This window comes from Ipomoea nil, unplaced genomic scaffold, assembly GCF_001879475.1.
Source record: "Ipomoea nil cultivar Tokyo-kokei standard unplaced genomic scaffold, Asagao_1.1 scaffold0415, whole genome shotgun sequence".
NCBI lineage: Eukaryota > Viridiplantae > Streptophyta > Magnoliopsida > Solanales > Convolvulaceae > Ipomoea > Ipomoea nil.
Window position 1 is genome coordinate 2,151,802 of NW_017616843.1, and position 12,337 is coordinate 2,164,138.

Below are 12,337 nucleotides of genomic sequence, written 5' to 3' on the forward strand. Positions count from 1 at the left end.
TTTTTGAATGTAACATATAATTGAAACTATGTTGTTACCTTGATTATTTTGGAAAGATATCTTCTTTATATTGCTTTGGCATCAATCTCCAATCAGTAAAATTGATTGGAAATGAGCTACTTTCCTGTGCCAACCCTGCAAGTGTTCCAGTATATAATCCTGATGCTTCAGTGAATGGTGTATCAAAGTTGACAAATGGGACTATGACTTTTTCACCCAATGGAAGTGTCCAAACTTCTTTAACTTTCATTTTTTTTTTTCCTTCACAAATCCTTCTTCATCTGTCAATAAATGGAACTAAATTAATGTATTGATTTATTTAGACTTTTTGTACATGTCAATCAATAAATATAATAATGTACACTTACTAATCACATCAACTTCCCACGAAATCCTTGTTTTCCCGAAGATGGCAAATCTTCATTTTGATCTTGTCGTGTTTCACTATCTTGAGTTTGCTCTTGAGGTGTTTCATTATCCTGAGTTTGTTCTTCAAGTGGTGCATCATTCAACAATTGCTCGTGTGTTGATGAAGAAGATTGTTGATGAGACATTGACCGACTCATATCCATGAACCTTTTTGATCTTGGCATACCTACAAATTAAATGAAAAATTAAGGATTATAATTGGATGTTATTGGATTGGAACCTCTTATTTACCCACAATGCTGTTGCACCAAGTAAAACTTAAACTCCTGTCAGTCTGTCAATATACTATCCAGTCTAGAAAACCCACAGCACTCCTGTCAGTCTGTCACCTCCTTGAGGAAACACAAATACTGCTTATATTTCCAGTTCAAGAACACAACTTAAGGTCTACTAGCTCAGAAACATAAATGAACCCTCAAAATTGTACAGTATGTAAAAACAATTTACTGAATATTTATTAGCAGAAATGCAAGAAGAATGAAATGTTTAACCAATGTTGATAGAAAGGTTAAAAAGTTCTAATCTCATATGAAAATACTAAACTGCAGAGTGCACAATGCTTCCATATACAGCTAGACCATATCTGGATTAAAAAGCTTATCTGGGAAAAAGCTTATCACATCATTGTGCCTCAATAAGAAAAAGTAAAAATGGGTAAAAATGCAAGCTTCAGACTTCAGACCGCAAAAAGTTAAAAATGCATTTAAAGATACCTGCAGAATGTGAAAAAAGAATCTCACCGTACCAATTTACACTCCGTATAAGTGGTATTCAGAATTTTGGATTAAAAAGAAAAAAATGAAAGTTGAGCTAATTTTATTCAAAAACACACATGAAAATCGATCGCAGGTTGTCCTAAAGTGACAGTTCACACCCAGCAAACACAGTAATATCAAGAATTAGTTGGATTGAGTATTGCGGAACACGTACAATCTGGACTCATAAGACAGGGATTATATAAACAGAACTGCATACTCCTAGAAATTCCTATGTTTGGTTTAGGATTAGCGATGAAAAGTGGAACAATTAATAATCAATCAAGCAGTGACGACGAAGTTACTACTTGATCATCCAGGTCTTAATCGTTGTCTGTCAACCTCTTTCTCAATGCAGAATAAAAGGCGGCACCACCGCCATTTCCGGATTAGTTTTACAGATGGTTCTTGAGAAATAACACAGCAGAAAAACAGTGAGAATAACTCAAGGAAGACAACTCAAGGCTGAACCAATGAGAACACCAAACACTGGTGAATTCAAACCAAAAACATTCATACACAGCAGTAAAGCATGGCGCAACATGCTGATTATTATATGCGCATACAGTGCAATCAAGAATGATTGTTAAATTGTATTTAAAAGTGTGGGATATTTTTGACTAGTCACCTGTCTTTGGAAAGAGATACCACCTTCGTCGTGGCTTTTCCTTTTACAAACGGTGCTTTTTTTTTCCCTGCATTAAAAGAAGCAAATTAGTTGGGGCCTTTTCATTGATGAAAGTTGCACAATAGAGAGTTTGTAAGCATGGACTCCCAGCTCAGACTTGCAAGTTATTAACAAGGAAATAACATATTTTAGCCCAACTCTATAGCATGTGACACCTAAACAAGGAAATTGTGCTGTAAATTTTTTTTTTTTAGTGAAAATTAAGTATAGAAAAATGTTGTAAAATATGAAAAAAAAAAAATGAATGTGTCATTTTCCTTTACTGACAATTCTTTGCCAGTTTATTTTCATATATCCACCCACACACGACCCACCCCTGCAAATCAGCAATACCATGCTAGATCTATCACTGGAAAAGAAGCAATCTTCCAGCAATGCCACCAGACCAGAGTATCATGATTTTGATTCAATCACAATTTATATATATGACCATGACTATAATAATAATAATAATAATAATAATAATAATAATAATAATAATAATAATAATAATAATAATAATAATAATCCAGCAAGCTCTATGACCCATCCATCCGTAATTCGGTAATTGCACTCAATAACCACACCCACCTTACAAAACTGAGTGAACCAATCTCCTCAAACATCATTTCTTATAGAAGAACTTCCATCAAATTTTGTTAAAACAACAAATCAATAAGCATAAATTACAAAATACAAGTCAATAAGCTGAAATTAGGCCAACACAACCTATGGACAACACAATTTGAAACACACTCAATTCATCCATCACTTCCTATGGACAACACAATTTGAAAAAATAAAAATAAAAATAAAAATCCAACAGCGTAACAATTACCTTCTGGAAATCCTGAGGCTTCCTCACAGCTATTACACGTCTCTCTCACCACAGCCTAAAATTGACGGAACGGAGCGGTGAAGTGAGGTTAGGGCAATTGTCGGAGACTTCCTTGAGCTAAAACCGAGGCGCGGTGAAGTGATCGAGCAATTGACGGAAGAACACTTGGATTCAGTGACGTGCGGGGATAATGAAATGGTGTAGTGCGGTGAACAGTCAGTGCAGGTGAAATGGCGAAGAGCTTTTGTTTTTTTTTTTTTTTGAAAACTGAAATGGCGAAGAGCTAAAATCAATTAATGTGCGATTATATTAAACTAGCGGCGGTTTCTATAACCGCCTCAAAATAATCATTTAGAACTGCCGCTAAATACATGTCGCTAAATACTCAGTTTTTTGTAGTGAGTAAGTAAACAATTGAGTTCTTATTAACTACATTCTAAATTCCACAGCCCCACATACATACGAACAAAACCTTAGTTCCCCACATAGAATATTCTTTGGTCTCAAACACATACAATATGATAATAACATATACGAACAAAACCTTAGTTCCCCACATAGAATATTCTTTGGTCCCAAACACATAATATAGGTCCTACGTCATTAACTACATTCTAAGTTCCACAGCCCTGCATACATACGAACAAAACCTTAGTTCCCCACAGAATATTCTTTGGTCCCAAACACAGGTCCTACGTCATTAACTACATTCTAAGTTCCACAGCCCCACATACATACGAACAAAACCTTAGTTCCCCACAGAATATTTTTTGGTCCCAAACACATACAATATGATAATAACATATACGAACAAAACCTTAGTTCTCCACATATAATATTCTTTGGTCCCAAAACACATAACATAGGTCCTACATCATTAACTACATTATAAGTTCCACAGCCCCACATACATACGAACAAAACTTTAGTTCCCCACATAGAATATTCTTTGGTCCCAAACACATACAATATGATAATAACATATACGAACAAAATCTTAGTTCCCCACATAGAATATTCTTTGGTCCCAAACACATAACATAGGTTCTACATCAGTCAATAACGATAACAGCAAACCAAATTCAATATAAATGCACATAAACGCATAAATAACAAACAAAAAAATGAAGACAATCGTACCTGTATTGTATTTCGACGCACCATTTCTTGTTGAACCCATTAGCTTGTACGATGATTAGACGTTGAGTTTTGATTTTAGGTGAAAATCTGTATGAATGCTCCAAATCTACGTCATAGTGTTTGCGATTAGGGCTTACAAATTTGGGGGTTTTCTTTAGTCTGTAATCTAAAACCACTCGCAATGGGAAGGAAATACACAACGAAGAATGCTAGAACAATGAAATTACATTTCTATCCTCTGTTTTAACGTCTACCAAACAACTGTTATCACTTAGGATCAAATCGGTAAGAAATAACATAGTTGAGGACTCAATTGATCATTTTTGAAAATCAAAGACCAAAATGATGAAATCCTCAAAATCGAGAGACCAAATCGGTAATTAACTCCAAAAATCAATTTTCAATTATCAAATAATTAAAACATCACTAATATAAAATTATTAAAAGTAAAAATTTTCAGGATATTTTGAAACCAAACAAGCCTTTGGGTTTGGGATGTTGAAAAGAGTGATTTACAAACAAGGGCAATTAGCCGCGACAGTGCGACACTCTCTGCTGTTTGGTACTTCCTAAGCACTTTGATTTTCGTGAAAGCACTTTGGTACCCTCCGACTACCTACGATTCTACCCAAGAGGAGTGTCTTCAATCTCAGCTTTTAGGGTTTCACAATCTCCGGGCTTCTTACATTTCCCCCATTGCAGCTAATCACTCATCTTCAGTTCTTCAGGTAATTTTTATCAGGCCGTTTATTATTTACTACTCCAAGATGAAATTCTGATCTTTCAATTCTCTCCAGCTAGTAAAATTGTGGGGGTGAAAATGGGTTCCTTTTGTTCTTTCTTGTTTCTTGTTCCTTACAATTAATTACATTGCATTCTTACCTCCTACTTTTCCTTTTGACTTCTAAAAATAAAGGCAACCCCATTGCAAAAAAATTAAAGATTTATGTTAATAGGTTCTTTTGGTTAGTTTTTTCAGACAGAGGCGATGTCAGAAGGTGGAAAATCTGCTCTCAAATCTCCTGGTAATGCAGCATTTTTTGGGGCGATTGCTCCCTCAGTTTTTTGCAGTTACTATATGCTTTTGTGAGTGGCTTTTCATATATCTGTTATCCTTTGAAGTGTATGGATAGGTAAAGATGTTGATTGGTTGTGATGGTCATTGTTATTTTGTTCTGTTGGACCAATATGTGTGTAGAAACCTGGTTATCTGGTGCAGAAAACAATAGCTGAAAATATATTAACGATGCCTGCACGGGCTTAGCTCACTGGTTCAATAGGCAATATTTGGGAGAAAAGACCAAGGTTCGAACCTCGGAGTGGCCATGTGGGGATTATACCCAAAATGGGCAGATCCCTCGTGTGTATCGGCATGTGGCCTTGGCTCCCTATCTATGAGTCAATGGGTCACCATGATTTACATCCTCTCAAATGCTCTGTCGGGATGGGTGTGGGGTCCCTTGGGATTGGGGATTCAACCTTTTGGGAGAAGAAAATATATTAATGTTATAGCATCTATAAAGCAAGAATTTAAATAATTTAATTAATTAATACCAAATGCTTTGCTTCTCTGTTCTCTGAATTTGAAGTTTTTGGGTTGTTTTATAAATGTCTTAAAGTGCCTTCTATTAATTGTATGTAGCATCCTCGAATGGAAAGGATGACGGCTCCGTGTCAAATAAAGGGAGGAAGGTTCAGTTTGATTCTGGTGATTAGATCTTTTACTGTGATTTATAATACTTAGTGGTATTTATGGACTATGGTATTCAATGACACAATGTGAGCATTATTTTTAGATTCAGTGGATGCTAATTTATCAAAATCCAATGGGAAAGCTGGTAAATCAGCTGGCAAAGGTTAGACTTCCTTAAGCAATCCTTACTTTCAAAGGTTTTTGTTTTGCCTTTTTCTTTATTTTTGATTTTTGATAATCTTTGCATGAAGGTGGAAAAGGAGGCAAGGGAGGCAAAGGTCAAACTTCAAAAGCACCTCTTCCCTTGGAGCTCAGAGTTGAACAAGGTTTGCTCGCCTCTTTTAGTTGAAAATGCTTCATTGGGTGTCAATCAGAACTAGTTGTTTGGTAAATAGAAAGTAAATAAATGGCTATTCTGTAACATCAGGTTTCCCCATTCCTGTGTTCTGTTGTGTACTTGTGTCCTGGAACTCTGGAAGTTAACTTCGGAAAGAATTGAAAGGATTCTGCTATAATGGATAGTTTGCGTTTACTGTTTTTATATTGGGTCTGATACCCTTATTCGGAATCTTTGTTGCTGTATATACAGAAATTTCAGGGAATACCAAGTGCCTGATGGATTGTGAAGCTGCTGAAATCTTGCAAGGCATCCATGATCAAATGACTATACTGTCTGAAGATCCAACAATAAAACTTTCTACGTGGGTAGCATTTTTATGCCGTTTGGTTACTTGTAATATGTCAAAGAAAGGATGCCTTAACCAGCTTGGTTGGTGTGAGTGGCCGTGCACTCTCATCCCTTAAGAGAGGTCGGGAGTTCAAAAACCCCTCTCGTATGGAAAAACCAATATGGCTAGCATTTCGCCCCTTAATTGGATTGGCCCGGTGCGAACGAGAATTAGTCTGAGTATGGTATGGATTTAAAGGTGTCTCCTATAGTTAGGGCCTACTCAAGACACCTCGTGGTCTAACCAAAAAAGAAAGGATGTCTTTTGCTTATTATAGGATTGCCAAACATGGTATTATTGCTATTTACATGCCTAAGGGTTTGAACTTTTCTACCTCTAGGTCATTTGACAAGGGATTGACGTATGCCACGAGGCATAAACTTTATGAGAATAATGAGACGGTCAAACAAGTTCTCAAGTATCCTTTCTTTTGTAAAACAATATGTGGGACACAAACATTTTATTGCTATCAATCTTTAGATCCATTTTTCCGTAACTCAGATCAGGCCTTTGAAGGAGCATGGTGTTGCTGATAGCGAGGTATCAGATTTTAACTTGTTAATGCTCGATACTCCGTGGGCTTTGCAATTGCTTACTTTCGTTTTTGGGCTTGCAGATGTGCATGATTGCCAACTTTCACCCCGAATCTACTGACGAAGTCTTTGCACTTGTCCCGTCTTTGAAGGTAAAACGCATATGGCCTCTCTCATTTAAAAGTAATGACTCACTTTATCTTTGAAATGGTATATAGACATACTAAATTGCAATAATACACTAGTGTGTCGAGTGTGGTCTTGGTTATAACTTCTATTTTGTTTAGGGCAAGAAAAATAAGCTACAAGAGCCTCTAAAAAGTGTCTTGGAGGAATTAGCTAAGCTTAAGAGCTCTTCATAAAGCCATTGAAGCAGGTGTGCAAAGGTGAGCTCTTCTATTTTGACCGTACTTTAAGAATTAAGGGTTCCTTGTTTGCGTTAAGATTAATGTGCTAATTGTCGCAGTTCTCCATGCTGCTGATATTAACAGTCGTCCCGTAGTCTCTGATAATTTGCTGGTACTGCTTGATATATGGAGCCGTTGGTTGTTTGGTCTCCAGTTTTTCGCGAACAATTCTTGCAGACCATGCTGTTAAGCTGCAAACCTTTGATCTTCTCGTATTATGTAATGTTGTTGATGTATATATCAGATTGTGATATGGGTAACTTGTATAACGTGTAGCTGTATCTTCAAATCGAAGCTGTAGAATCCGACTCTCTGAGTATCTTGTGCATTGTGCTTTGTTTGGTGTGTGTGTGTGTGTGTGTTTTTTTTTTTTTTTTTTTTTTTTTTTTTGTCAATTGTTTTTTTGTCCACTTGCACTATCCCTACACACACACACACTGATGCCACTAGACCACTTTCTCACAAAGAGTCTGTGAGCATACATCCATTAATGTGTATCCAACTATCAGCTTAGGCTTTTAGTTGAGATGGAGCACGTGCTTCAATTTGGTATCAGAGCCAGACCAAAGGTCATGAGTTCGATGGTTAGAATCCACCTTATCAGCTTAGGCTTTTAGTTGAGATTGGACACGTGTATATGTATATAAATATAGAGAGAGTTAGGATAAGACTTGTATGACTACCATCCATGATCCAATGAGAGAGAGAGAGGATAAGACTTGTATGACTTCCATCCGATGTGTCTCTTGTTTAAGCATATCTTGTGAATGTGGGGCAAATAAGATGGTCCAATATAATTCATCTTTGTTTGGCAACTTGGGATCACAATGTTTGTAAAAGCATGGGAGAATGGGTTTTAGGTATTATCTAATAAAGGATATTTTCATTCAAATGAAGCATATTGTAGGTGGTTCCTTTATATGGATCATTATAGTGAATGTAAAAAGGAATGTACCTATAATGTGAATCGTAATAACAATTGTTGAGGACTTACGATTCCAATTAATGGAATGAAGAAATTAAAAAGTGTCCCAATTTTTTCTATGGTACATTTAACATCACTTATACCCTTTGTTTTGTGAAGCTTAAACCAAACATTGTTGTACCACATTTAGAGCATTTTGAATTAAAATGTGTTGGGCTGGACTAATGAAGGGCTAAGTCCAGCAATTGGTAGTTAAGGGGTTGGGCGTTGTTGGACGGAAGCTGATGGACTAAGTCAAGCACATTACCTCTCGAAAATGTGGTGGTATATAAAGAAGAATTAATTTCAGTTTTGGTCCACGACTTTTGTGGTTCTAGCACTTTTGGTGCACAACTTTAAAATTTTTCAATTTTGGTGTCTAACTTTATTATTTTTATCAGGTTTGGACCTTTCGGCCAAATTGACGATGAAATGTTGCCAGATTTTATATTTTTAGGGGTAAAATCGTCATACCAATGAAACATCTTCAATATCTAAACAAAATGACTATAAAATCATATCTATAGGTGTTTGATCGATAAGAATAATTGGACAGATGGGCAGAAACTAGACACATATCTATGAGATTTATAGCGTCGACGATTGACAAACTTTTCTTTTTCTCTTAATATGATTTTTCTTTTGTTTAGATATTGAAGATCTTTCCTTGAGATGATGATTTTGCCCCTAAAATATAAAATCCGACAACATTTCGCTGTCAATTTGACCGAAAGGATCAAATCTGATAAAAATAACAAAGTTAGGCATCAAAATTGAAAAAATTTAAAGTTGTGCACCAAAAGTGATAAGATCTTAAAAGTCGTGGGACCAAAAGTGAAATTAATTCTATAAAGAAATAAAGTTGCATGCGCCTTCGTTATGAGCTATAACTTTTGATATAGTGATAAGTGCTCAGTTTTAACAAAAAAAGATGTGCAAAATGTGTTAGATCTAAATATGTGTCTAACCATACAGCGTAAAATCTACGAGAAACCTAACCTCGTAGTAGGTGTATTACTGGTACAGTATAAGTACCCTAACTTAGATGCTATATAATGAATATGTCCTGTATCCCATCAATACAAACTTTATATAGACATATTACTTAATGGACTGGTCCACTAAGTCTCATAATATATAATATATATTATACGGAAACTCTTACAAAATATACATCTATATCAAATGCATCCATAGAATTTCACACAAAGGACAAACATGATGCTGATGATACAAAAAGATGGCACTGCCGCAGCTATTATTGATCCATTTCAAAGCACATCAGTCAACAAAGGCAGGCAGTGGGTTACACTTCCCACACCCCAATCACTGAACTCAAGGAGATCAAACACATATCCCTCCAAATTCCCAAAACCACTTTTATCATTACGCATTTTGGTTATTAAAATGTAATAATTTTTTATAGCCAACTTGATGATACATTGCACCCAACTTCTACTATAAATACTTGATCAATCGCCATGCAGAAACTCACCCAGATCAGATCAGAGCATATATAACACAATGGCAGTCTTCAACAAGCAAAGTAACATGTCTGTGATAATGGCGCTGCTGTTTGTAGCAGTACTATGTTTGATTGTTGCCTGTGCTGATGCAGCTAGGTTGCCCCATGACCCCACGGTTTTTCCTCAAGGTGATGATAAATTATGTTCTATTTTCTAGTATTTTTTTTTTTAGTGACGATGAAAACGGGTTCGCAGTCTCTACCTATAAGTGTGCAATTCGGTTAAGGATCACATGGAGTTAAACTAGTCTAGATCGTCTATAATTGATTAGTTCAAACTAAGAAGGTCAATAGACTGTCCTTTTTGAGAGTCAAACTTGTAACTTTGTGGTTACCAAATCAATAATTTGACCAACTTTGTTAGGGCCCGTTGTCCCTAGTATTATATTGGCTTTTTTAATGATGAGTGAGACCCACATCCATTATCCAAGAGTGTGTACTGGGTAAACCCCGGTCCGGACTCTAAGTTAACCGCCCAACCAATTTTGTTAGGATTGTCCTAGTATTATTCTAGTTTTTTTATTAGTGACGAAAGAAACTCGCAATCACTATCCGAGACCAAGGTGTGAACTAGGTAAACCTTGTCTGCTTTAAGTCCCCTGACCAACTTGGTTAGGGTTGTCTCAATATTATTCTGATTTTTTGTGTGACGAGGGAAACCAGTGCACAACTGCTATTTGAGAGTGTGCATTATTGAGTAAACTTTGTGAGCTCTAATAAGTTGACAGTGTGACTAACTTGGCTGATGCCTTAATCTTATTCTGGATAATGTCAAAGATTATTGTTTTTGTTTGGCTATATTTTTGCACCTTTTCTGTTGTAAAAATATTGATAATAAGTGTGGTTTAATTTGAAGCTGGGTGTCGGTGCTGTGAGTTCATATGGAAGCCGATGATCCACTGCGGACGAGTGTGTTGCGAAGATGGATGCTGCGGATGATCCATCCATCCATCTCAACTTTCTTACATCAATCCTATATTGTTATCAACTTTATTTTTACTTCCTAATAAATAATTATTGTATCAATTTTATTTTACTTCATAATAAATAAATAAATATCAAATGTTATCGTTGAATTGAGTATCGAATTGATTCTGGTGTGATCTTAAATAATTGTCAATTTTGTTTTTATTTCTACAAACCTAATAAGAGTCGTTAAAATTAGACCATAACGAGAGGAAAGAACACCAAATTTAGAGTGGTTCAGTCAAGCCTACTCCACTACCTAAGGGAATCTCCCTTAGAATTAACTCCACTATCTGGGCCACTTTAAAACCTTGGTGGGCACCGCTACCATCGCACTCATCACTCGCAAGTAATAGCACTTATACGAACACAAACTCTTCATAGCTAAGAGTGAAACAAGACACAACCTCTTGTACCTAGGTCCCTTGCTCATCACTTGCAAGTGATAGCACTTTTACGAACACAAACCCTTCGTAGCTAAGGCCAAGGTGAGACAAGACACCGATAGCTTGTCCCTAGGTCCCTTGTGCACTAATCATTCGCAAGTCGCAAGTGATAGCACTTCTACGACCTTCACCCTTTGGTAGCATAGGATACAACAAATTCACCCTTTTGTTGCAAAGGTTGCCGCTATAAACCATAACTACACTTGGTGTTGAGACAATGATGGCAAATCATACACTTTGCAAATTGTCTCTCAAAGACTAATTGTGTATACATTTGAAGCACTATAAGATTGAGAATATATGAGTATTAAATTTGAAGTTCAAATTGTTGGGAATTTGAAAAATGTTGTAGAGATTTGTGTATACTACGTTTTTTATAGGCTGGATAGAAAATATAGGAATATTCTGTGACGTGTGCAGGACACTGCCTTAAAAGCTTAATGCCGGAGACTGTGCGGTCTTTTTCTCGGACGCTTTCGACTGGCTAACACAGAAGAGCTCACGTATTCTTTGCACTTTGAGAGATACGTAGCAATTGAGCGATAAAGCTTATTTTTCCAGTGTAATCTAAGAGGTCTGGGAAGGCAGGTATTTATAGTAGTGAGAATACCTGACTTCCCTGTATCAGCCACAATCAACCGGAAAAATAGACGGAAAAACGCAAAGAGAGGAACGCTAATTGCGTTCGTAATTGCCCACTAACGCGCACACTTCTCTCTTGACCACTGACTTTATTATTAGTGCGTAGACTAAGAATAATTCTGTGGAGTAGCGAAAAAGTCGGACAAAATATAATTGCCGCGTAAAACTTCGACCACACCACACCGCGACGTGCGTGCGAACCGAGCCGAGCGGGCTGGCGGCGGCGCGCGCGGGGACTCCTCCTTTCCCTCCCTTGAAAAGATTTCAAAGACCCCAAAAGGAGTGTCATTTAAATGATGGGAAAGTAGTCCCTAAGAAACCAATGTGGGACAAGTAGCAAGGCAAAAACTCCAACATCCTTGAATGTATTCTCCAACAATCCCCCACACATTCAAGAGGTGTGAAAGAAGGATGTTTCAGTACAATCCCGAAGGCTGAACTTAATGTCAGTGTATAAACTTGAACTGACACGTAGTGACCTGAGTAACTTACTTCCCAGGAGTGAACTAAGTCTTGAACTATTTGAGAAGTGGGTAGTTTTGAACTCTGGTTCACATATCAACACTTCAGGATGTCCTCCATGTAGGTACATAAGTCTTTTCAC

At 36.8% G+C, this 12,337-nt stretch overlaps 1 protein-coding gene and 2 long non-coding RNA genes across 8 annotated transcripts; 2 read left to right on the forward strand and 1 right to left on the reverse strand.

Moving 5' to 3' along the window:
• Positions 1–160: 160 nt before the first annotated feature.
• Positions 161–3,021, reverse strand: LOC109172362. The gene is made up of 4 exons (XR_002052745.1): positions 2,690–3,021; positions 1,813–1,879; positions 369–595; positions 161–281 (listed from the first exon to the last, which is right to left on the reverse strand). It is a non-coding gene; the product is annotated as an uncharacterized LOC109172362 (long non-coding RNA).
• A 1,277-nt stretch (positions 3,022–4,298) lies between these two features.
• LOC109172360 (DNA-directed RNA polymerases IV and V subunit 4-like) lies at positions 4,299–7,527 on the forward strand. Of its 6 annotated transcripts, none has more exons than XM_019321552.1 (12): positions 4,299–4,391; positions 4,483–4,557; positions 4,801–4,854; positions 5,472–5,537; positions 5,626–5,685; positions 5,774–5,848; positions 6,112–6,223; positions 6,591–6,668; positions 6,757–6,790; positions 6,867–6,935; positions 7,071–7,169; positions 7,250–7,527. In XM_019321552.1, exons 3-11 carry the CDS (start codon positions 4,818–4,820, stop codon positions 7,143–7,145), a joined length of 606 nt encoding a protein of 201 aa, XP_019177097.1. In that variant the 5' UTR covers positions 4,299–4,391; positions 4,483–4,557; positions 4,801–4,817; the 3' UTR covers positions 7,146–7,169; positions 7,250–7,527. The 6 variants fall into 6 exon arrangements, with proteins under 6 accessions (XP_019177097.1, XP_019177099.1, XP_019177102.1 ...); XM_019321554.1 differs by having other exon boundaries at positions 4,809–4,854; XM_019321557.1 differs by having other exon boundaries at positions 4,310–4,557; positions 4,800–4,854.
• Positions 7,528–9,495: 1,968 nt separating this feature from the next.
• Positions 9,496–10,747, forward strand: LOC109172337. The gene is made up of 2 exons (XR_002052739.1): positions 9,496–9,808; positions 10,536–10,747. It is a non-coding gene; the product is annotated as an uncharacterized LOC109172337 (long non-coding RNA).
• Positions 10,748–12,337: the final 1,590 nt, after the last annotated feature.

Coding starts and splice junctions, on each gene's coding strand:
- LOC109172360 (XM_019321552.1), top strand. CDS start 4,818: ATGTCAGAAGGTGGAAAATCTGCTCTCAAATCTCCTG. Junction 5,686..5,773: donor TGGTAAATCAGCTGGCAAAG/GTTAGACTTCCT, acceptor CTTTGCATGAAG/GTGGAAAAGGAGGCAAGGGA. Junction 6,791..6,866: donor ATGGTGTTGCTGATAGCGAG/GTATCAGATTTT, acceptor TTGGGCTTGCAG/ATGTGCATGATTGCCAACTT.